The 25,060-nt window shown below is 43.3% G+C and overlaps 3 protein-coding genes across 4 annotated transcripts; 2 read left to right on the top strand and 1 right to left on the bottom strand.

Moving 5' to 3' along the window:
- Window positions 1-705: 705 nt before the first annotated feature.
- mthfd1l (methylenetetrahydrofolate dehydrogenase (NADP+ dependent) 1 like) lies at window positions 706-19,660 on the bottom strand. 2 transcript variants are annotated; one of them, XM_029849703.1, is made up of 28 exons: window positions 19,568-19,660; window positions 19,232-19,307; window positions 18,004-18,088; window positions 17,853-17,903; window positions 17,724-17,777; window positions 17,203-17,327; window positions 16,579-16,679; window positions 16,183-16,319; window positions 15,758-15,869; window positions 15,583-15,650; window positions 15,406-15,503; window positions 15,150-15,323; window positions 14,789-14,925; window positions 14,424-14,470; window positions 14,087-14,194; window positions 13,767-13,841; window positions 13,263-13,365; window positions 12,568-12,644; window positions 11,789-11,929; window positions 11,525-11,593; window positions 9,678-9,789; window positions 7,108-7,247; window positions 6,834-6,875; window positions 5,974-6,077; window positions 5,338-5,515; window positions 4,769-4,876; window positions 4,523-4,675; window positions 706-1,386 (listed from the first exon to the last, which is right to left on the bottom strand). In XM_029849703.1, the coding sequence occupies exons 3-28, from the start codon at window positions 18,058-18,060 to the stop codon at window positions 1,297-1,299; spliced, it is 2,661 nt and encodes an 886-aa protein (XP_029705563.1). In that variant the 5' UTR covers window positions 18,061-18,088; window positions 19,232-19,307; window positions 19,568-19,660; the 3' UTR covers window positions 706-1,296. The 2 variants fall into 2 exon arrangements, with proteins under 2 accessions (XP_029705563.1, XP_029705562.1); XM_029849702.1 differs by lacking the exons at window positions 19,232-19,307; window positions 19,568-19,660 and adding an exon at window positions 18,518-19,087.
- Window positions 19,661-19,754: 94 nt separating this feature from the next.
- Window positions 19,755-22,144, top strand: stx11b.1 (syntaxin 11b, tandem duplicate 1). The gene is made up of 2 exons (XM_029849704.1): window positions 19,755-19,993; window positions 20,823-22,144. Exon 2 carries the CDS (start codon window positions 20,830-20,832, stop codon window positions 21,724-21,726), a length of 897 nt encoding a protein of 298 aa, XP_029705564.1. The 5' UTR covers window positions 19,755-19,993; window positions 20,823-20,829; the 3' UTR covers window positions 21,727-22,144.
- A 238-nt stretch (window positions 22,145-22,382) lies between these two features.
- LOC115252982 (syntaxin-11-like) lies at window positions 22,383-24,589 on the top strand. Its single transcript, XM_029849705.1, has 2 exons — window positions 22,383-22,783; window positions 23,621-24,589. Exon 2 carries the CDS (start codon window positions 23,626-23,628, stop codon window positions 24,514-24,516), a length of 891 nt encoding a protein of 296 aa, XP_029705565.1. The 5' UTR covers window positions 22,383-22,783; window positions 23,621-23,625; the 3' UTR covers window positions 24,517-24,589.
- The last annotated feature ends 471 nt before the right edge of the window (window positions 24,590-25,060 follow it).

The following is a 25,060-nucleotide window of genomic DNA, read 5'->3' as shown; positions in this document are numbered from 1 at the left end:
CAAGACATTTAAGGAGTTTGAGATTTGAAACAGATGTGCCCAGACGACAAAAGTTTAAATAAATGAAACCAGTTGACGCAAATGCAACGCTGAGCCGCTGAGAAGGACCTGTCCTTGGTACTGAAGTCTGGAAGAATATGAAATACAGGCTTTAAAACTCTGGAGATTAAACAACTTTTTTTTTTTTTTCCCCCAAAAAAAGAGCATCGACAGGTTGTCAGCAAATCTGTCATCTGTCCAAAACGAGAGGGTTCAGCCTCATAAATGCACAAAACAGGGGGCTGGAGGGCTACTCTATTAATGAGAGCATTGCTGCAGCCTCCACTGTACTTTAAATGGATGGTTCTGCCTGGCTGACACAGACAAACAGAGTGAGCAGGTGTGGAATGCCAAATATGACAGGCACACACATGTACACGCATTCCTGCCGGCTCTTTCTTGTCAACCCAAACAGTCAATAATGACAGATGTTGCACGCTGAAGCGCTGCTGCGGCCTCCACACGCTCGGCTTTTAGGCACCCATCTGGGGCGGAACGACCCCGGTGAGTTTGGAAGGAAGGATGGAAAACAAACGTCAAAAACGTGACTGAAAACAGAAAGAAGAGGGAGGAGTGGGGTGTTTTCGTTGTCTGGAGATCCTGAAAGGTCCACGGGTCCAAGCAGCTGCTGACAGCTGCTGGCTGCGGAAACAAAAACACCCCATCTCGATATAATCGGGTTTAATTCAATAAGGCACAAACTTGGGATCTTTGGCTGAACAATTGGACTTTCTTGGTTAGATCCCCACTGGCTTTAGAAAGTTTGATTTAATAAAACAAGCACACCTTCAGGAAATTGTAATAACTTTACATTCATTACATTTTCTGCATGGAAAACCATCCATTCACTAAGGACTACAGAGCTGTGATAGATGGCCAAATGTGTTTTTAAAGAACAGTTAAAGTAGCTTAATAACAGGGATGACAAACCGCCACCTGTGATCTACAGCAGCTAAACATTCAGCAGGTTCGGACACTTGCAGTCACATTAGAGCCTTTTTGTGCGTACAGACACATTTTAAACAACTCAAACTACGCAATTGTCTCCCCTGGAGGTCAGACACACAGAAAAAAAAAGGACTTTGAAAAAACTAGCATTTAGAGATTATTTAAAACAAACAAATAAATGAAATACTGACTTTTCGGGTAAAATCTGAAATCGTGGAGCATAAAGTTAGAAGCTTCTGCTAAATGATGCAGGAGAAAAGAAGCTGGAACTTGGTGTGGAACACCTGCGGATGGACGACCTGAGCACGCTCAGAAGAGTCCGCTGATCTCCTCGGTGACCGGATCCAAGTCGATGTCGTAGAAACAGGGTCGGGTCGGCAGGCCGGGCATGGTGCTCATCTGAGAGAAACGCCCCAAAAACAACTTCATTTAAAAACAAAAACAGGAAAACAGACCCGTCTATGCTGCCCTAAATGAGTGATTACGCATACGTTACACTATATTGGGATAAAACAATTTCAGATCTGATCACGCATAAATGTGAGCAGCTGTATGAGGTTGAAATGTCCCACAATTCCCTGTAAACAGTACCGACCTGGATGATAACAGCACAACACAGCGGTTCTGCACCAGGACGCCCGGATAAATGAGTCCGAATATGATGAAACCACCAAAGGTTCAATGACTGTAATGTAGAGACGTTTAAGTCGGCTCCGACAGGTGATTCATGTGTTGACAACATCCACTTATGGAGGGATGAGTTCAGCCAGAGATACAAAAGCTTCCTTGTTCTCCTCATCACAGTATAGACAGGAAAAGGCTTCTTCAGGTACGAGTTCAAGTCGGTAAATAAATATACTGTGCAGGTAAAGTCAAAGTGGAAATGCTGATTCTTGATCAAAGTCTGGAGAGAGAAGCTTCTAACAGTTAAATGTCCTCATGTTGAAAAAGAGGAAAGCATTTTACAATTAGACCCTGTGTAATAATTCACTCTTCTGGACTTAAAAAGGGAAAAATACTAACTGGTTTGTACAGTAAAACGACCCTGAACAAACAGGGTTTCCTTTCCCAAAGCTCGCCGGGTCGTTTCATCCGAGCTGAAACGTAAATTATCGGACTAATTAGACAGCCTGCGACATTCTTTACATACCTCCTCCCTCTGACCCACTGTCCGTTTTATGGGCCCCATTAGTGGAACTGAGACAGAAGGAAGCGATTGGTCAATTTCCTGTCAGCGGAAACGCGGCTCTGGGAGTAAACATGGGGCTAAAACCAGGAGTGGAGGCTCGCACGAGCAGACAGAGCGGCTGCTGGCCTCTCCCAGCCGGGCTGATGTGATGCTGCAGATTTATGGGATATTCAATAAGGAGTCGATATGTTTCATACCAACAGAGCACACGCATGTTTACCAATGGCTGAGTGGGTTTGGCCTCCAGCATTTCAACCAATCAAAACACAGTCAGTCTTTGCTGCTCACTTCTGATATCAAATGCCAACATCGACACGTGAAAAGCAAAACCTTTCCCTTCCCTCGCTGGAAGTTCAAAACACAATCAATTTAAACATTTACATGGAAGATGCAGACGCCACCTCCCAAGTGCAGAACAAGGCCTGTAGATCCAAACAATGAAGCCATAATTCCCTATTCCCCCGTTCACTTGGTCGGTTCTCAATAAAACCCTATTCTGGAACGCAGAGTCAAGAATTGAGCTAAACTCTTCCTACAAAGAATGTTTTAGCAGGACAAACAGAAAATCGGATTTAATTTCTCATTACATTTTGTTTTTTATTCCTTCAACTATATTACTTAAAATATTTTTATAAACCTAAACATAAACATGATTGCTTATTTTGTGAAAACAACATAAAACTGTAAATTATATAACATCACCTCCAATTTTATTCACATGCTTCCATTAATCAACGGGTCAAATAACGGCCTCAAGCCAATAAATAAATAAACCTATACTTCCCAGGTTTGCTTAAAAACATGCTATTATACTTGACTTTGTTTTAAAGTATTAGGCTGCATATTTAAATATCAAAAGATGCTAAACTGCACGGACCCACAACAAAGGACGCACTGTTTCTCCGGTCCACCACTCCAGCCTGAGAACAAGCTGGCACTCACAAAAACGGCGGCTAAAGTTGGAAACTGCACAGTCAAATAAGTCCCTCCATTATGCCGCAGCACAATGTGGCTTTGTCAGGGAAAACCCTGAAGGAGACAATATAACTAGAGCTGCACCCCCCGCTGATCCTGGAGAGGAGTCTCAGTCAAGAGTGGCGGTTGAATCGAACGAGGATTAGAAAGATTAATAAGTTCAAATCAAAAGAGACCTTTCTTGTATTAGAGGACCATTAAAGAGAAGCATGCAAATAAGGAAGAGGAAAACTAACATTGAAGTAACAAGTCTGATTATTATTCTTTATGCCTGGTTGCATGTTCAATTAATTTGCATTTTGCTCTTGAGTGGAAATAATTATAGTAAATGAAATGGTAAATAAACAATGGGAATGCGATGGGAATGTTTTTCACCTGGTTTGTAAAATCAAGTGCAGCAAATATACAGCTGGCATGTGTTTAAACTGGGTCTCTTCTACGTGATCACAGCCCTCCACTCAAACAACAACCTCTTAAACACCACATTCAACATCCAGCCGTGGAGGAGGCCGTTTATGTTTGCAATGTTTTGGGGTTGAATGAAGCAGCAGAGGTCGTCTTCAGGGGATGTGATCTCTACAGACATCTATTGTTCTTCCTGCCACCCCTCCCTCACATATCTGAGGTATGACATCAGCCCCTTCCTGATTCGTGGGGCTGCTAAGTGAGATCCTACTTCTTAGTTGCAAGTGTGATCACTTCAAATATTGGAAACCTTTCACTGTCTACATGTCTGCTATTCTCTGTCACCCTCCCATGTGAATTTGATGTTTTCTGCCTGCGTTTTAAAGCCCCTCCACAAACGGCAGAAGTCAGCGGCAGGCCAGGGCCAGAAGGTGGCATAACTCTCAAAACTCAAGCCATGAATCACGCTGACAAACAAACGATGCGCCAAAGAGTTCAAAGAACAATTTAGAGGCGTCCGTTTGGTGAGGGGCCACAGATCAGGAGTTGTCAACACGCCAGTGGCACCGTGGGCTCCGGCAGATCAAAGACCGAGCCACTGGACAGACGCACCACTGCGCCTTCACAGCTAGCGTCGTGTTTGACACCTCCACTTCAAAATACCAAAAAAGAGAAAAAACAGGCCCCGGGCTGGTGAAACAGCGGGAGGCAAAAAGCTCAGGAAGCTGCTGCCTTCCTGCCCAGCCCATCGGGCCCGGAGAGACTCCAGCAGCCCATCACAGCTCCAATCAGCTGAGCACTGGAATTTACCCAAACCTAAAAACATTAAAGGACAAAAAAATGTGGAAAAATAATCAAATAATAGGATGTCTTCCAGTGCTGGATCAAATTAAAACCTTTTCCTTTAAACCTTAGTAGTTTTAAACCTTAATAGTCTTTTTCCTGTCTTCTATTAAAATGACGTACCGTTCCCACGAGTGGGTAGATGAAGCCGGCACCGACGCTGGCACGGACATCTCTGATTGGCAGGATGAATCCGGTGGGTGCCCCCTTCTTCTCAGGCATGTGGGACAGGGACAGGTGAGTTTTGGCCATGCAGATGGGCAGAGAACCGTGGCCCTGGACCCGTGACAACACATAAAAGAGCAGAGGATTACTCTTTGACCAGGTCAGAGAGCGGGTGAGACAGGCGGGAGGCAGCAGTGACCTCACCTGTTGGTTATAGTAATCTATCTTTGCTTTGGCATCTGGGGACAGCTCGATGTCATCAGCGCCATACACCTGTTGGGCAATGGCTCTGATTTTGTCCACTAGTGGAAGCTGTGGAAAAGAAAAAAGGGACAAAGGAAATGGAGTGTTTAGCATTCAACAGATCTGACTTCCATTGGTGAGGAATCTGGAATAAGTGTCTACTCAAGCTGAGCTGTGGTTTGATGTTTGACTCTACAGTCGGAAGGACTTGAGAGGCGATTTGCCGCCCAACAGTTGAAGCTCTCTGACATCAGTGACAGCGGACTGGCTAATATAAGTCACCACTTTCCCAAACTGGCTAATTCAAACCAGCTGATGTTTTCCACTTCTACTGCACATCCTACAAGCTCCTGGACCAAAACAATATCAGTGGGCTCAGGCAATTGCATTCTCGTGAATTTTTAATGGGCTTAATGTGGATTTTAGATGCCAGAGACCAAACTGTTTATTAGTGCATCCTGTTAGCTCCCTGGCGGGGCAGGTTGGCAGCGGCGACTGAGATCAGACACTGATGAACTATTTGCTCTCACCTGAAGGTTGTACAGGAACTGGAAGTTGTTGGACCTAGTGGCAGCCGCGTTCACAGCGTGGGCGAGCTCTATGCAGCCACGCCCGCCCTGAGCCCAGTGGTGACATGGCACGGCGTCCGACGCCCCGCACTCTTTTGCTATCTGGCACACGAGGTCCAGTTCTGCCTGGGTGTCTGTTCTAAGGGTCAACCAATGGAAACAGTGTTATTGGATATATGTGATATTAATTAAGGTCTTTAAAAAGGAGTAAAACACTGCGTCATTGGCATCATGAATGTGACCGTATAAATAAATCTGAACGTTAACTGGTTTCCAGAGATAGCAGAATATTAAAGTGACCATGTAAACAGTGTAATGTGACATTCTTGATAAGATAACAGTAATCTGACTAGACAATTCCCAAGTAATTGTGACTATGAGGAGATACTGAACAAACTAATTTATTACTTTGATAATAATTTAGAGTATTATTTTAAAAAAGGCAGTTTTATGTAAACAACATATGTGTAAACATTAAAGATATCCTGTAAACGGGCTGGTTTTTGATGATCACATTTTTTTCATGGTCATTGAAACTGGCCCAATAATCCAGAGATAATCCTGAGGCCGTGAATCCGTATCTGTCATGCATCTTACTTGAAGACATTGACAGCCACCACCACAGGAACGCCAAACAAGCGTGCAATTTGGATCTGCTTCCTGAGGTTGCTACGGCAACCACCTGCAACCAGGTCGAGATTCTGGAAGAGAAGTGAAAATTGGAATAAATGCCACAAATAAACTCCTTCACAAAGACAGAAAGAAGAAAATCCTGGCCCCTCCCAGAATAGGGAATGATGTGGATGCAAAGTGTTGAGTTTGGACTGTAAAGACCCTTCAGAATGGCAGCTCAGGATATTTCCAAATAAATATAATTTAATCTAGGCAGCTCAACTAATGCCGTTCAAACCACCAGGTTACTGCTTTAACATACCATATTATTAACATCCGCATACTGGGGCGGGCATATGGGCTAGAGTCAAGGTACACTACTCATCCGGGCCCACCATGGAGATGTGAGAGCGTCTGCTTCCATTCCCCTCCAATCCTGAGCGGAGTTGAGTGAACATTCTGTTCTGTTCTTTCACCTCTGTGGTTTGGACTTAAATTAATTTCGCTCTCCCTATTTGAACTTACAGCTGTCAAACAGTGAGAGAATGCCACCGTATGACGTGAATGTTCATGCTCATCTCAGCAGTGAGGCCACAAATTCACTGCCATGTGAAAGAACCTTAAACACACGAGCCTGCTGGATGTCAAACAGCATTATGTGAATGATTATAGGATGAGTTTAAGTGGAGCCTCTGCAACTGGGTTTAGACGTCTTTAACTCTCCCCAGGAACATCCTGAGCTTTCTTGGGAAATGGAATTAAGATGGCAATTATTGGAACATGATTGGTTCTGTACTGTTAAAAAGGACAAAGAATACATTTTATAGTTTTTACTTTTATCATACCTCATCAATGTACTCTCTGGGAAGAGGCGTGCCTGCTGACACCTGTGAACACACAAAAACACACCTTTCACATAAATGAAGCCATATTTAATTTACCTTTATTTTTTTATTTCCTGTTATTTTTTAGACGCCTGTTTTGACACTGCCAATGATTTAAGACACTCAAATTGCTAGAATTTCACGTCAATCTGTATAATAATTGAATTTTATAAATTGAATTTGAGTTGAGATGCGGTCAGCTGAATTCTAAAAGTTCTGTGGTTTGTAGTCTTACGTTTGGGCCACCACCATGCATCTTCAACGCCCGGACCGTTGCAACCAGAACCACCACATTTGGCTGCAGGCCCGAGGCCCGGCATTTAATGTTGAAGAACTTCTCCATCCCGATGTCGGCCCCGAAACCAGCTTCCGTCACTGTCAACAAACAAGATTTTTTAGAAAAAATAAAGCCGAGAAAACGACACACAGACGTCCAACAACAACAACAACAAAAAAAAAATCAATGTAACCTGCAAATATTTCATCCAGAGAATCTCCAGTGCTACAAATCCTGAATTGTTAAAATGCAGAAACAGGCTTAAGACAGGGAACCGGTTTTCAGAAGTGTCGTCTGTTCAGGAAAACTGGAATGAAAAATGGGTTCACAGGGCTTCTGCAGAGCCAGAGGGCCTCTGATACGGCCGGCCCTACACACAGGCCCCTTGAACGGGTTCCAAACAAAGCAAATTGTCCACCTGGAATGACGACCTTGTTAAGATAAGGTTTCCTGTTAGGGACTGTGTATATTGTGTGTGGCATCACGGCAGTGAAACGCTCATAGTGGCCCAAACAAAACATTGGAGAGGAAGGACCAATCTGATTTCACACCCACCATTTGGTGGTCAAAACCACTGGTTTATTTGTACAGGTGGAAACAATGCTATTAAACTGCACATGAAAATAAAGACAGACATCCTTCTAAAAATCAGATGTGTAAACACTAACTTCATTAGCAGTAATCAAGATCACATCAATATAATAAATATAGTTTGACTTGGAATCACGACATTTACGTGTGTTATCTATGCATTTATCTACATTTTATTTCTGATGTGGTCACAAATCTGAAAATAGATATTAGAATTAGAATAAAAACAGTGACATGAAACAAAGCACTAGATCAAATAATTGAAGAAAGGCAAAAAAAGCATCACTCCCTAAACATCGGTTATTACCACAATATGCGAAGATTATTTAAACAATTTAAAAAAAAAAAGACAGCCAAAACACGATGATAGTAAATAACCCTTTCACTATCACAGCAGGCAGGACACTGAGCCCACAGGATATCACGAGGAAACACTTGCAGGCTTCCTGTTTCGGGTCACGACCTTGAAGCGCCCAGGGAGCACGAGAGGAAGAGGAGAGGTCGGCCTGTGTTGTGAGTGAAGAGGGCTGGATGGATGTGAGGATGAAAATTCACACTAACATGAACAAATTCAGAAAAATGGGCCTGGTGCATGAAGCCGTGCCTCAGACGCGACATCATTTTTAAAAACCTCTTGTCCCTATCACTGAAAAAGAGTCAATATATTTTAGATTCCATTTTAAGTTTAACTTTAACCTAAAGTAGACGTGACTGTGTCTCAAAGCATTTTTCAACAGCCTGTAAGAAGTTTTCAGTGGTGTGAGAAATCTTAAAACGCAGCAGTATCTGGACTTTATCTGCACATTCTCCAGACTGTAAATGATATAGAAATCCCTCACATCTGCCAGAAAGACACCCTCCCCATGCACATATTATCTGCATTTCCTCATTTTTAAGGCCAGGCTCTTCACAACCAATGAAAGAACGCGTTGAGCATGGAACCAGTCTACTCATTCTCTCATCTCTGGGTTCATAACCAGTTTATGTTTATGGTACTCGACATACATCACATTACGTTTCTGTTGTCTGGCCACTATCTGGTCTTATATAATATTATTTGTGGATCCCTATAAGATGTGTAGATTGCAAAATTTAAGGTATTTGGCAACGCGAATCTTTCCACCAAATCCATAGATGGACAAATGTTTCAAAGCTAATTTCTTCTCAAAGAAGTGGGGAAAAGGGAGGTTGAATTCCTGACATACCTGAGAATCATGTGACAATGCAGCATTGGGAGGGGAGGAGGTATGAATCACGCACGAGCCCATCTGCGTGTTGTGAAACCCAACTCTCCACATTTGCACAGCGCCCAGGTGACAGCTTTAGGTAAGTGTTGTGTAATCAGAGTCACCCACCTCCCTCTATGCCCCTACACCTGTCTCACACACGCACGAACGCACCCTTTGATTTCCACATACATTAAACGCACCACACGCAGCCACGCATTCCAGACATATTTCTGCAGCCAGAGTAAATGAAGACATAAAGAGAGCAGCGGGATAGATGTATACATAAAAAGAAATGGAAGCAGTCAGGATACTTTGACCTGAAAGAGATTAGTGTGGTTTACTTTAAAGCATTCCAGGAGCTCTTAAGGTTATCAATCAGCTTCCCTCCTCTCTCCTGCACTCTCTTTTTAAAGCAGATCAGTTTCCTAGAAAGTTCTACAGCAGCAAGACACCAGCGCAGAACCCAGATAGGCCAGAGACAGGTAGAGCAGCCAGAACTCATGACTACAGGCCAAAGGTTAAAGCAGCGGGGGAGTGAGCCTCCGCTCACGGAGTAAATAGTTCATTAAAGTATAATCCACCCTGCTGAGAACACTTAAATTGTCCGCATCCATCTTTCCACACGCGGGGCTCTGACTCGTCTTTTGCTCTTACCAAACGTCTGGCTGCGGTTGTGCGCGTGATCCGTATAATGCGGACCATTCTTACCTACAAAGCCATCCTGTCCGACCAACTTCAGGGCCAGCTTGTCCGCAAGCACCGAGGAGTTGCCATGGGCGATGTTGGCGAAGGGCCCGGCATGGACAAACACTGGCGTGCCCTGAAACAAACAGGAGGACCCACAAAGTTGGGAAAAGGTGCAAAGTAGCAGCGATTCACCAAAAAGCAAGAGCTATGTTTACACTACTGAACATGTTCAAAGAATTCTGGATAGCTGGTTTAGTGTAAATAAGTAGGATAAGTGGTGTTTGTCTGAAGGGCACAGTTTAGTCAGCCTTAACTTGCTTTATATACTGTACAACTCTCTCGTTGTCTATTTAAGGGTGAAACAATTGTTGAATAGTCACAAAACCTTTCGTGAATCAGCGGTACACACCTCTTACTGGGAATGTAAATTCCTTGAGGGGGGGAAAGGAAGGATGGGAAGGCCTTGAACAATTTTCTAGGCTTTTGTTTGCATACTTTTCCCTTTGCCTGAATAAACACCCTCCCATCAGGGAAGTAAATCAACCATGCACTGAGGCTGAGACCAACGATGTCACTTTTCTATTTGTCCCTGTTAACTAGCAGCAGCACACTGGCAAAAACAGCCACTTCATTGTTATAAAACAACAAATGTGAATATGAAATTTCCTGCTTGACCTCTGTCTTTAATCTCCTTCAGTATCTGTGCATGTGAGGAAGTTAAACATGACTTTGATGAGGTGCTGGGAAAGGGAAGCCAATCAAAATTCCATCTGGCTGCGCCACCTTTTCGAGGGGTTCGGTGCTGAATGAAAACAGGAAGATGGAGGTCACATTTACTGTATCCTCTTCTTGACTGTAACTTGTATTGCGCAGGACACCAGCTGCAGCCTGGTGATACGCAACTGAACCATTTCCAGGCAGATTAAACCTTAGTGTGCTGGCGCTCCTGAGGCTGCGCCGCTACTCCCTGGGAAAGATGCATGTTGTTGGTTCAATGAAAACTCCATGCAGACCGGATGTCTTTCAAAAACAAAACACAAAGACAAACAAAGACAGAGGTCTGTTTTGCGATGACGAACACAAGTGGGCGATCTAACCCTTTTCCTCTTGTAACGCTACGATTCCGCAGACCAACCATCTGAAATAACATCGAAATGCAGGCCGCAATGCACACACGCTTCTTTATATCCCAACTCTATTGTCCTGTTTATATTCACACCATCGCCCACAGGTCAGGAGGCCACAAGCTGTCAAGCTTGATGGAAAATTGTAGACCTCTGAGACCCAGCCTATCCCAGTGCCAGTTCCCTGACGATCACGGAATCCTGCACAGGAAGTGGTTTCACATAACTGAGCAAAACAACACAAAGTAACAGAATCACTGCTGTATGCTCCACCCACCCTGTTGATATCCCCCCACCCAATAGATGTGCAATCAAGCAACAGAGATAAAAAAAAAAAAATGCAAACAACAACAAGCCATTAGCAGAAGCAAAACCTCCAACACAGTTCAGTGTGAAGTTTAAACTAAAATGGCCGCTTCTCTGGTTCTGCCTTAAAATGTCTCCCAAATATTTATATAGCTGTTAAATCGTTAGAGGCCGAAACCTCAGGAAATGAAAACCAGAAGTTTTGAGAAGCAGATGTACAGTGAAAGTAACCATGCCGGTTGTCAGCGTGGTTTAATTGACACCTAGACAGCCTGCCTGACGTTTCCATCCATCTCTTGACCTGCGGCTAAACTGCTACTACGCTAAAGAGCCGTGGGTGGGAAAGGTTAATCCCTCACCCTCTCTCGGCAGCCCTCAGTGCAACACAATCGCTTTTTCTTTTCTCACCGGAAGGAGCGTTTGAGCAAAGCGTCTCACCTCGAGCGTCTGCATCAGTGTGGGTTTGATGGCATCTTTCATCAGCACAGCCAACGCGCCGCTCACCCCCTGAGAGGGAGACAAAAAGTAGGTGGACTTTACCCTCACAATAAAAAGAGATGATGGAAAAGGGGCCAAAGATTCATTTAATGTTAGAAGGAAATATAGCAACAAATATGCTTTTTCTAGGCAGCTGGGGTGAGACGTGGGTCGGGGAAAATTCCCACGCTCTCCAAAAGAAAAAGACCACACGGTCAAACACACCAGGTCCTCTGCAGTGACGGGCTGCCCACCGCGGCTGGTCCCCACCACCATACGCGCCAGCCTGGTTTTCATGTCCTCCAGACCATCTGCCAGGGCCAGGATGGCCATGATCTCACTGGCCACTGCAATGTCGAACCCTGTCTGGAGTTTTAAAACAAGGGAGAAATGGAATATAATGTAAAAAAAATGGTTCAAAAGTAAGAGGCAGAGAAGAGGATTATCAAAATATCAGAACACAACATTGACTTTGGGAAAAGAACCTAAACCTTGCTATATTTTACGTACCACAAACAGGAGAATGAAATGTTAGAGTGGTCATTCACAGGAGAAGAGTGGGGAAAACCAGAGTTTTTACATTGCATGTCAGCAAAAACAGTAAATACCACAGCCACCCAACAAGGAGCATATTTCTATTCCCAATCCCACCGGTAATACCCCGAGGGACTATAGTGTATCCAACAGTGGGGGAGAGACAAGGAGAAGACAAGGGGAAAAGAATGGATGGACTGCTGGCAATAAATGCAAGCATATGTTACAGAGTGATTTCAGTGAGTGCGTGAAGGGGTAGACATGAGAGGATGGGTGTGTCATTTTTCTTTTTTAAGCATTTGGATTCACTTAGGAGTCGCTCGCTTATTGAGAGGATTTCATTATTATTGCTAAAAGAAAGAAAAGATTCAATTTAGCTGTGGACAAATGAGCTGAGTGTGATCATGAGGAGGAATGTATGTCTACATGGAGTCTAGGTTTCCTAGTTGGCTTTCGTGACAGCTGCATACCTCTCTGCTCTGTCCTTTCTCAGTGCTCGCCTGTCCCACTGTGATCTTCCTTAAGAAGCGATCATTCGTGTCCACAACTGAAAAACACAGACCCAACCAGTAAGAATTTAAGCAGATTTAGCGCGACACCTGAGAATCCTCTGCAATACTTTGGCCAAGAAAACCTGGAAACCGGTTCTCCTCTGGTGGTGATCCGATTACGCTTAGGTAACCGTACTGTTATGCTCCTAATTCAAAAACAAAGAAACAGGAGATGCTAAATGTGTGTTTGATCTCCAGGGTTCTTCTGAAGAATGCTCCCCGGAGGCTGTAAGGTAAATATCACATCAGTCACAGCAGGGTTCAGCTGATTGGTCTCACTGACAGGTTTAAACCAACACTGACCGCTGAGACATAATTCAACCTGAGCACCAGAGCCAAACAGGCTTAATGAATTCCAGCCTAATTCTGGGCTGATGTGCAGACAGCAGTTAATCGTGGTGCAGTTAAAGTTTTGTGTTCACGTGTTTATGGAAACGTCTCTAACAGTAATAGGATTCGTATGATGGTCGTGACATTGACTTGAGTCTGTATTACAATATGGTACCAATATAGATGGTATTCCAATGAGGCACCACACCAGCAGGACAAGGAACAGCATTCTGCTGCAGTGAAAGGGAAATACAGGGCAGTGCCTCGAAATGTGGTTTACGCACCCCTGTGCCAGGTAATTCTGGAAGGATCAAGATCGAGGCGAACAAAGGCATTGATCTCCTGCGGTGTGAGAGATGCCGGGTCTGTTTTATCCATCCCCAGACGCTGGAAAAAAAAGGATACAGACCCAGATTAGAGGATCATCTGCCACTCTTTAGGGAGAAATTAAGTTATTGTGTTTTAGTTTCATAATATAGCAATTTGAAGCTATTTCATGATGATAACACCGATGGTAGAAGGTGTGTGTCTTGCAATACCTTTGTATTCTATACTGTCAGGCTGCTTTAAAATAAGGACATCAACTCAGTCAGGTTAGGAATGCCCACTTTACAAGCAGCTTTATAAACACACTACACATCCTGATGTATAAATATTTGATTCACTCATTATTTTCAAGGACAAAAGGCAACTATACCATCAAAACTCATCGAGGTCCCCTAGTGGATAAAATTTCTCTTTGTTCTAGAATCACTACAGCAGATTTTTGCAGTTGTGCTTCTACTTACACGTAACCTGGAGATTTGGATGGGTGAAAATCTTCTGACTCCATTCACAGAGGGTACTAATCTATTATACAAAGCCTGAGAGAGCACAGACACAATGGTAATATTTGACACATCAAGATGCACAGAATGTTTCCATAAAAGTCTAAACCTTAAGCGGATGTTAACGTTATTTGAAATAATGACTGTATGAAGCAACTCTTTTGAAGCATAATAAAGTTATACTATATGCACACTTAAACAAGGCTAAGTCTTAATAACATGCAGTGGTTATTCTCAAGTGCATAAAAATGAGTTTAAAGTTCAACCACGTAAGAAGACACCTTGTCTGATTGTGTGGACTCGTGGAGAATACGGGCGTCGATGGCTGCTGCCACCAGGTTATTGGCCGCCGTGATGGCGTGAATATCCCCAGTCAGATGGAGGTTGAACTGGAAAGATGAACAAAAGATTTAGAACTCATATAAAGTTGCTTTTCTATCAACTCTCCCACTCTGCCATCAATAACAGCACCTTAATACTGAGGAAATATTGTGTCCTGACTCAGGGGGTCAGTGACTTTACTGCAAAATATTGTCTTGATGGGTCTCTGCATGTTTGGGGCCTTTGAAGCCTTCTTTATTCCTGCTAAGGAGCAGTGAGAGTGTCTGTGTGTTTTACCTCCTCCATGGGGATGACCTGAGCATACCCCCCTCCTGCAGCTCCCCCTAGATACAAGAGGATGCTTCGTGAGGGACAACCAGAACAAACTAATAAGGGATGTTGAAATGAATGGATCTGTGTTACCAGGCACAAATTGTAGGAGAGTATTAAATCTCAGTATCACAACCACGAAGCTTTAGTTGTAATTAAAATCCAGCCTTTGAGAACATTTCAGCCTAAACTATGTACGTGAAGCAATGCAATATAATTTTCTAACATATGCATTATGGGGGGGGAGGTTTTTTGATTTAAAGGAACATATGCTGTGTCGAGTGGTGATAAACATGAGAAAGTGTACTTTGATGGCACTATTAACTGCTGACCTTTGACCCCAAACGTGGGTCCTTGGGAAGGCTGTCGGAGACAGGCGAAGGAGTTGAGCTTCAGGTGGGCAGACAGAGCTTGCACAAGGCCAATAGTCACGGTGCTTTTACCTTCACCAAGTGGGGTGGGAGTTATACTACACATATCAAAGACACACAATCAAATGGACACGCGGTTAAATGTGCATTATGTCACTGAATCCATGTGATTTTGAGCTACCTTTACACAAAGACCTGATATATTTAACATAAACTGGTTTAACTGGTTACATGTGTCTTCTCTGCTGAGGGCAGCAGGGGAAGCTCAAGCTAAATTTAATAGTTCATCTGTAATATTATCATAGTTATGTTCATCACTCACCCAGCAACTAATACATATTTGCCATCAGGTTGATTCTGGAGGCGGTCTAGCAGAGACAGCCGGACCTTGGCTTTGCTTCGGCCATAGACTTCAAGCTCTTCTGGCAGCAAACCAATCTCCTTAGCTAGCTGGTCCACTGGTTTGGGGGTCTGAGCTCTGGAAATCTCGATGTCACTGTCAACCACATTAAACGTTAAAAATCATTACGATTTATGAAAGAATGACCCAAATTCGACACGACAGGTAACGGCTGTACCTCGGTACAGGCGTCTGAGGCTGTAGATTGATGCTGCTCAGATTCCAGGGCTGGTACTGCCGTTCTTGCAGCCATCGTGTGCAACTGTGCACAACATTCTTTTGGATGAAAAGAAGAACAGGAGATTGTAAAAGAAACAAAAGCCAAATTGAATGTATGATTGACAAAGATGAGCACCTTCATTCTGTAGGCTGCTGTGAGATATCCTAATCCAGAATATGAAGATGCATCATTATCAGATCCATCTAGAAATTACAGAGATTTTAAATGTCTTCTGCAGCTCAAATGTAATTTATAATATATATGTAGATACAGCATGCACTGTAAACATACACTCTGAGTAAAACAGTACCTGTATTATGTGTGGGATCACAGCTAAAGACAACAGCTCCTGGTTTAACCCAGTTGGGAGGGAGATCCATATTCCCAGCCTCTAGAATGACAATAGCATCTGCTTCCATCACCTAAGAAATAAAAGAATACAGAACAGTTCTAAAGAAATATAAGCAGTGGAAAAAATGAACAAATAACAAAAATGTTTACAATTTAAAAAAAACTGAAGTGTATTGAAGAAATAAGCCATATATGTACTGTATATATATATGCCATATATATACTAAAGGTCGTTGCTGCCACCATGTGGTCAAGTGGTGTAACACCATGTAATAACAGTCATGGAAATGACAGTATTGTAATGGTAAGTTGTTACAGGGCTTAACAGATGAAACCCTCAAAATGTGGGAAAGAAAGATTTAATATCACAGTGGAAAAACACACCTCGCTCTTTAGATTTTTAGAGGTCCAATGACTGGTAATGGCTACCATTCCGTTCCTCTCAATCAGACACCGAAGAGTCACCTCAAGGGTTCCATGGCCTCCAAGCACCAACACAGTCTTTCCCTCCAAAGAAACATCTGAAAAATGATTCAATCTAACTTCAGGTCATTATTCAGGAAAGCGGAATTGCTGGCCTGCTGAGGATGCATTGGGTCACATTTTGCTCATGGAATTGATTTATATTATAAAAAGCAACATCTTATACCTTAAGAGAATCTCCAATTATATTTATAAGTAATGTGCACCAGCATGTTGGTCTACTTTCCCATTTTTTCCCTACTTTGCAAGCATTAAATAACTACAAAGGAAGGAAGTATGTATCACTGGAAAACTCACGGTTATTGTCCAGCAGCTCCAGGACAGCACTGATTACAGGTGGTACATAGCCTGTGCTCAGGTCACCTCGGATCAAACAGCCTGTGCTCAAATCTGATATCCTGCAACAAGAAGAAAAAGCACAATGTTTAACAGTTAAGAAAAGGTTACGAAGGTAACGCCAGCCTATTTGGAAGGCTAACAAAGATACTGTGATACTTTTTGTACCAAGAGATTGACCTTGAAATATTACAAAACTCTTGATAAATGTTCCATTTTCTTGACCTTGTCTGGCTCACATCTGATCCCAGTGATTAAAACAAGCGCCCTCCCTATTTTCTCATTCACTAGTCTGGTGACAAGACAAACTCTACATTTACTGTCTTAATAATGTGCAGCCCTTTCCAATTTGGGTCAAATTATTATTCCACGTGAGGAAATGCATTTATCTTTGTGTGTTCGGTCTGGGTCACAGAAACAGGACGAGGTTCTGTCAAAAGACCCGTGGGAGAATTAAAAAAATATATATATAAAAATCAATGAAGGAACCAACATTGTTGATTCTAAAGATTCTGTTGTAAGGAAAGAATTTAACTTTCTCCATCACAACCTCCTGTTGACAAACGGGCAATAAAACTTTGTTACCCTTCCACGTCCTTCTCAGGCTTCAGAGCAGTCAGCACTCGGCTGGTGGTGGAAGCAGGGGGGAGATGGAGGTAGAGTCCATGCACCCCCGGGTCTTCATTCAACTTTAACACCTCCTTGACAATCTGCAAATGATCAGGCACAAAGATAAATTTGCACCAACACAAAGATGAGAACATGCAAACAGTGTTTCAGGAACAAGAGAATATTATCCAAAAAGAAGATTCTGGTTAGTTCAGTGGTAAAATACTAATTTACTAGAAAACAGAAAGTGAGGTGTGGAAAAGGGTGAGGAATAATGTGTGAAAGCAGTTTGAAAGTACAATAATTGTGATGTAAATTATCTGCTAGTCACAGACATGTGACTAGCCTAAACATACTTTAAGGGAAAGACACAGAATGAGAACAGAAGAAAACAATGAGTTCAAGAAGAGGTAATGTATAAGCACCAAGGATGTGGTTAGTTTTGTGCCTTAAGCTAAGGAATGTAGGCTGAGGGGAGAATGACCCTTTTAACTGACCTCATCTTCACTGCACTCCTTTTCCAGACAGACCTGAGTGACCTTCAAGCCAATCTACGACAGGAAAGACAGAATTTTGAGTGAAAGAAAGGGGAATAAAAGCTCAAAAATGGATCATTTAAAGAATACCCTTCGTGCCAACTTCGTGTTCATCTCCAACAAGCTGTCATCTTCTCCTGCCTTTGAGATAAACAGTAATAACAGCAAAATCCATATTTATTCCCACACATAGAGAAATAGTTTTGTTTTTTAAATTTTTAACAGGATAAATCCAATTTACCTGTATAATGGCTAGTGATGGCTGGATGGCTGCATTTCTCTTCTGCAAAGCCTCCATTGTCTCCTTGGTTTTTTCAATCACTTCTCTAGGGATGAAAAAATCAAGTGTATATCTATTATTAAAGATTATTTTGTTAAAGATGCCAGTACATTTCCGACACCCGATTTGGTCGCGTATACAGTGTGGAATTTAATTGCACTAAACCTAGCTCGGCATTCGATTTTATTATCATCAAGGATATTATCAGAAGCAGAAATCATCAGATTTGTCAGAAAAAGTAAATAATGAACAAGAAACGGGGTCTACGAGGGCTTTGTTATGTTTGTCAACAAGGCAAAATGTTACATCAGCTGGCGGGTGTCCCACTATTGACATTCCGAATAAACTCGCCATCCTACCACCATTATCGACCCATTTCATTGAAAAAAGAGTGAGGAAAAACCCAAAACACACATATGCGAAACTTAAACATAAAAACCCCAATGATTTAGAGGTACGTTGTTTTGTTTGTTACCTTACAGATCGGTCGCATTCAAACCCGGCATATTTCGAAGACGGTTTCCCGAAGTTGACCAAAAACTTCGGCTTGGTTCCGCCGCTCGGAGCCGCGCTTGCAGCCCGGAAGATTGCAGGAGCGACCGGTGGGCATCTCCGCAGCAAGCCGGTGACCCTGCTCCCCGGGAACGCTGCCGGTATCCGGAGGCTGGAGCATGTATTTCGAATTGCGGTTGCTTTCATGGCCGTTGATTAACTTTCTCACAGCGGCGCGCACGTTGTTGCCCCCTTTGTTGCTCTTCCGGACAGATAACGAGGAATGGAAAAGAATTCCGAGCGGAACAAAAAAAAGTCGAGAGGTGGCGACCTCGACACGATGTTGGGATGCGGAAAGCTCTGTTTGCGTCCCGTTAGACATTTGAAACCTCTCTTTCACAAAACGAAATAAATACAAAACACGTAATTCTACACAAATATGAAATACTCTAGAAAGTGTAAATGTATGTTTAGGATATTTTGGGACTTTTTGTCCGTTGTTAGTTCAGATGCTCCGTTTATTAATACAAAAAATGTGCACAATGTATTCGCTTAAGTTTAATAAATCCGAGCTGCATTTGAATGCAGCACACCCACAAGACACGCTCACGCCTGCCGCGAATTTAGCAACCGGGAAGTCATGCGGCAGGGACCCGCCACCAGTTCATCAGCCCCAATTAGAAAAGAAATAGGCTACCCGTAACGAAGTCTGCCTGGTTGTCAGATGTTCACAGGATCACGCTGAAATCGGACGTAACTTCAAACATTAAAGTCTAAAAAAAGAAGAAAAAGAGGCTTCTGCGTAAAATATCAGTCTTTTAAAAAGTCTGTTTTAGGTATAAGCAAATGTTTCTCATTATTAGTATCTTTTCATGCACGTAAGAGAATAAACATGAAAGCCAATAAAATGTAATGAACCATAGAAATAATTTCAAGGCTCTGCTAAAAACAATAATTAATGGGCGTTGGAGAATAAGAGAGGGAGAGACATTTGGGCGTGGTTTCAAAATAATTCATTAAATTAAAAGGCTACCCATGAACTTTCACGCAGTGGTTGCAGTTTAAATCCTGCTGCATCTGTACAGAACACAGATCAAGTAAAAGCGTTGATTTACTTTGTTCTTTCAGAATCCAAAGACGTTGGTTGCGCAAACCACCTGCGCGGACATGATTCTACCCAGCTGACGCGCCAGGGATCCAGTCATCGCCAAACCTACCGGACTTCATTCCTGCAGTCACATCATCACGGTCCCTTCTTGTGGCGTAATGCAAACGCCCCTGACGATAAAAGAGCTACAAGCCAGCATTGGCTCTAAAGATAGCCGGCTTACGTGCGCAGGGCCCTTTGTGCGTGCTCAAGGCCCCCAGAAGTCAGCTCAAACAATAGGATGGTGCTGCTGCACCGCGCTCACCTGGATTAGGATAGTTGTTGATGTCTGTGAGGGTCACATCGAAACGGGTAAGAATATTTATCTCGCATTAAGAGAACCTTTGATGGTTTACATCAAACATAAGGATGCCATTTGTTCTCACATAAAGAATGTAGGGGCAGTAGCAAAGGCTATTTTTATAAACGTATAGATTTTTTTTTAAAAAGGTGTAAAAACTATAAATGTGCGTGTTGTTTACCATTTCCACCTCTTTAAAATCACAGCTTTAGCTCACCTCTTATCTTTAGATTAGACCATTTAATGAATTGACACTTTAATCATGTCGTTCTTGGTGGTGGTGAAACTTTAATGAGGCTACAATAATATTAGACTACTTTTAAAACCAATGTCCAAAACTGCTATGCTATTGTCCGCCTGAGGCATTAATGAAACTACAAGACTCACACTGGACATGTTTCTGAAGATTTTAATGAAAAGTGGTTAAAATGTTTTTAATATTGTAGAAATTCTTTAAAAGGGAGTTTATCAAAAATGTGAAACTCAGGATGGGTAAATATCCTGAGCAGTAGTTGACAAATCAGAGAGGTGAATTAAAGGTTTAAATGAAAGGCGACACAAGACATCAGAGGTTAGAGGAACTAGTTTGGTGAGGACCAACACCTCTGAGTAGTCTCTGGGGAACCAGTTTGGCCAGTGCTGGAGCTGAAGGAAGGAGGGAAGGTTTTCTAGGCAGGTAAAGCATCTAAAAAAGGCAGTTGAACTTGATTCCACGATTTCGACTGATATGAACATTTATTTTAACATAACACAGATCTAGACTTGCTGCTGATGTAGGTTGGTCATCATTTGAGTAAAAAAAAAAGGAGAAATAACCTGTAAAAAATATACATTTTGCAGTTCAGACATGAGGGACAGACTGAGCAACCTGCAGGAACTCTCCAGCAACCATGTGGAGCCCATGGAGTACGCCGAGTCCACTTCCTCGGACTCCTTCAGCAACGTGGACCTGGAGGACGAGCTGGAACATGAAGCAGTGGTGTTTGACAACAGCCCCGCTCTTGAGGAGATCTTTTCCCAGTCCCAAGAGATGCACAGAGACATCCAGCTCATCCGCTTGGAGGTCAAAAGGCTTCGTGAGCAGAACTCTCGCATGCTTCATGGCGTCACCACCATGAGCACCATCAAAAAGGACTCCAATGCTATCGGGGCAGACATAAAGGCTCGGGCTGAGAGTGTGTTGACACGCTTAAAGGAAATGGACAACACAGCCCATAAACTGGAAGAACAGCACGGTTCAAACTCTGCCATCACACGTATTTCCAGAACCCAGTATGCGTGCCTGAGTAATGGCTTCCGTGACTCCATGTTTGACTATAATGAGGCTGAGATGACCCATCGGGAGAACTGTAAGGCCCAGATCCAGAGGCAAATGGAGATCGTGGGACGGGAGGTGACGGGAGAGGACGTGGATGAGATGATCGAGTCCGGCAATTGGTACGTCTTCAACGACAACATCGTGTCCGAGGGAAAAACGGCCCGATCGGCTCTGTGTCAGATCGAGAAGCGCCACCAGGAGCTGGTTGACCTTGAGACCCGCATCAAAGGCATTCACGAGATTTTCCTGGACATCGCCCTGCTGGTGGAGGAGCAGGGGCCCATGCTGACGTCCATCCAAACCAACGTCCAGAAGACCGATGAATGCATACAGGAAGCCATCGTAAAGCTGGGCAGGGCTAAACGTCACGACAGGAACAACCCCTGTAAAAAGATGTTCTGCGGCTGCTTCCCATGCTACAATTAATGACTGCAGGAAACCGAAAACAGCAGCATCGAAACGGTGCTAAAAAATAACTCGTGGGTAATAAAGAAACAATGGCTCGTAGACTTTTGATTGTAACCTTTGAGAACAGGCATCTCAGATCAGAGCTCATCACTCGTCCCTGAGGCGTGATGCAGGAATGAAACAGTTGCTAAATATTGTTTTTCATATTGAAACATCCTGCTGACCTACATGGCAGTGGTGTCTATAGGGAATGAAGCAGTAGGTGAATGGCTAGATGAAAATGTAACAGATCAAATAAACCAACACATCACGATGAAACGTTTGGGTTAATGGTTAAGAGCCGGTCTGCATCGGCACTATTTCTCTATTTACAGTATATCTCCATTTTAAAGACTATGACATAAAAGCTACAGCTTTTAAAAGATGTATCATCAATCACTTTTTAATGTGGGTATTTTAATCTCACTTTTCATTTCTCCCCCCCCCCCCTCCTTTTGTGGCATCATGTAAATTCTGAACAATCCAATAAAATTGACGTGTGAAATTATTCTTGTCTTGACAGGAAAACATCAGGTGGGCGCCTAAAACATCCACAACAGGTGTAATTCATTTAAGATCACACTAGGACAAACAGTATGAACTATTAGCATTCTTCCTGTTCCCTTCCTTGTTATGAACCTCGTGACTGATCCAATCCCCTCACACACACACACACAGCTATAAACATCTAACAAACGGGAAATGGTTTTTCCTGTTCTACAGGTTGGGCTAACTCCTCTGACTATACCTCTAGCAGACATCACCTGTCAAGAATATACTCTCAAGAACGAAAAAAGGAAGGTGGGAAGCATTTTTCCACCCCTCTGATGCGATATGGTACGTCTCAGTGGGAGGGTCCATGCTGCCACCTGTGAAGGGGTGGTTACCACACGCACTTGGAGTGCACCAGAAAACATCTCAGAAATCTCTTTAGAATGTAAAGATGTTTTCTCTGTTCCTCTGAGTCAGTAAACCAGCGTAGGACACCAGGGACTGTCCTGTCATTTAATTTTGTGTAGGAGTCAATTCACAGAAGGTAAGAGGCTTTGAATGGTAAAATGCATGTGGAACCAGGTGGAGTAAAGACTATAATTAATGGGGAATTAATAATATAAACACTTCCAGGCACTGTTTGAGCCATCTACTCAGGTTGGGTGTTACTGCCCCTAGTGTCCCGATCACCACTGGGACCACTGTTGCCTTCATGCCCCACATTCTCTCTATCTCCTCCTTCAGTCCTTGGTACTTCTCCAGCTTCTCGTGTTCCTTCTTCCTGATGTTGCTATCACTCGGTATATCTATCACCACCACTGTCTTTCGGTGTTTATCCACCACCACTATGTCAGGCTGGTTGGCCACCACATATATTGTATGTATATATATGTGTGTGTGTGTGTGTGTGTGTGTTAATAATCATTTAAAAGTATTTTCATGCAGCGTCTTGCAAGAACTATGAGGAAACTGACGCTTGTCCTGTGTGCAGATTTAGAAAAACCACCACAATTTTCAAAGCTCTTGACAAGCTGCAGTTTGTAAAATGAGTGTGCCTGTTGTTGCTTAACGCAGATTGTTGAGAAAAAACAAAAACATGTTTCCTGGTTCCTGGATTGAATGAAGACATTCCAAAACGTCTCTGAGCTGTAACTGCTCGGAAAGAGAAAAGCCCCAGATAAAATAACCTGTCGGTGTATACATAATCCTGGGAACGCTGGGTGGATGCTTAGTTTGCCTTATTGTTATAATATACAGTCGTTTACCTGCGAATGTGCACAGAATGTCACGGTAACCACGGGGTCTAGTAACATGGTTGCTGTTATCTCCTGCGGTGGTTTTAATCTCATCTGATTTAAACTACTTTACTCTGGTTTCTCAGCCAGGATGCGGGACATGTTGGAGAGGCTTCAGACTATTAGCGAGAAGGTGGGCGACCAGGACCTTGAACCCGATTATGATGTAAATGCGACCTTGCCCCAGCAGGCAGTGGTGTTTGAGACCACCTCAGCTATTGAAAACATCCTAACAAAAGCGCACGCTCTTCGCAAGGAGCTCTCCATGCTTCATTCGGAGGTGGCGGGCCTCTTTGCCCTAAACGAGCGGTTCGGCACCACCGTCAGGCGTCTCACCCTCATCAAAAGGGACTTTGACTCCATTGCCCGGAGGATCCAGCGACATGGGGAGGACTTGTACGGCCGCCTTCAGGACTTGGGGTGGGAAAGCAGCCGGATCCAGGAGAAAGAAGGTCCAAACTCCGCCATCAGTCGTATAGCCAAGGGTCAGTATGAGACACTGGTGCATGACTTCAATGCACTCATGAATGACTACAACAGTGCAGAGGACATGCAGAAAACCATATGTCGGGGGAGGATCAAGAGGCAGGTGTCCATACTGGGGACTGAAATCAGTGACGAGCAGCTGGATGTGATTGTACACAAAGGTGGCGAGGGATGGACAGAGCTGTCTCACAGCCTGGAGACAGAGGGAGGCCGTACTTCTCGTTGGGCGATGAATGAAATTAAAGGTAGACACAAAGACTTGGTGGAGCTGGAGGCCAGGCTGAGGGAGGTCCATCAACTCTTCATGGAGATGGCTGCGTTAGTAGAGACCCAGGGATCTATGCTCAATAATATTGAGGCTAATGTCTGTAGGACTGAGGAATACACTGAGAAAGTCAACATCCATATCAAAAAAGCCATACAATATAAGAAGAAAAACCCTTTTCTGCAGTGCTGTCCTTGTTTGTCATGTTGGAGAAACGACAAGGTTTTTTAGTTATTTTGACTGTCAATACATTTATGCATAAACTTATTAATAAACGTTGACTTTATAATAAAAAAGACTAAATTTACCTGGGAGTTGATTATATTTGCAATTAAAAGAAATATACAAAATACTTTTCTAAAGTTGCTGAGTCCATAAATACCATGTTCCAGAGTGATTGGTGCATCGGGGTAAGAAGAGAGGCAATGCATTGAGACACCCATCATCCCTCCACTATAAGCTGGGGAAGGGGGGGGGGGGGGGGGGGGGGTGACCTGGGGTTGCTGCAGCTGCTCAGTCCTGGGTGCAGCAACATTATATACCAAAGAATGAGGCCAGCTGACCTATGTGAATGGATTAAGTAAGCAGGTTATGAAATCAAAGGATTTTTTCATTCCCTGATGGTCCAAGATGACAATGTCTTGGGCTCAGATTGTGGTTCAGGGAGCAGCAGACATCATTTTACGCATGGAATGGCCACCCTAGAGTACATGACCCCACTGACAATTTTTGCTGGAGAAGGATTTGTCTTTATCAATACAAGATCTTGGCTAAA

This window comes from Takifugu rubripes, chromosome 16 (genome assembly GCF_901000725.2).
Source record: "Takifugu rubripes chromosome 16, fTakRub1.2, whole genome shotgun sequence".
NCBI lineage: Eukaryota > Metazoa > Chordata > Actinopteri > Tetraodontiformes > Tetraodontidae > Takifugu > Takifugu rubripes.
The sequence above is the reverse complement of the archived record's forward strand: the minus strand, read 5'-3'. Positions and strand labels throughout refer to the sequence as shown.

Bases quoted from the DNA above. Each gene is read 5' to 3' on its own strand.
- mthfd1l (XM_029849702.1), bottom strand. From the start codon at position 18,741: ATGAAAGCAACCGCAATTCGAAATACATGCTCCAGCCTCCGGATACCG. The intron at 18,089-18,517 runs GTAACAAACAAA...TTTCATCCCTAG, and splicing joins GAATGCGACCGATCTGTAAG to AGAAGTGATTGAAAAAACCA. The intron at 6,078-6,833 runs GTATGATAAAAG...CTTCTCTTCCAG, and splicing joins CCAGAGAGTACATTGATGAG to AATCTCGACCTGGTTGCAGG.
- stx11b.1 (XM_029849704.1), top strand. From the start codon at position 20,830: ATGAGGGACAGACTGAGCAACCTGCAGGAACTCTCCAGCAACCATGTG.
- LOC115252982 (XM_029849705.1), top strand. From the start codon at position 23,626: ATGCGGGACATGTTGGAGAGGCTTCAGACTATTAGCGAGAAGGTGGGC.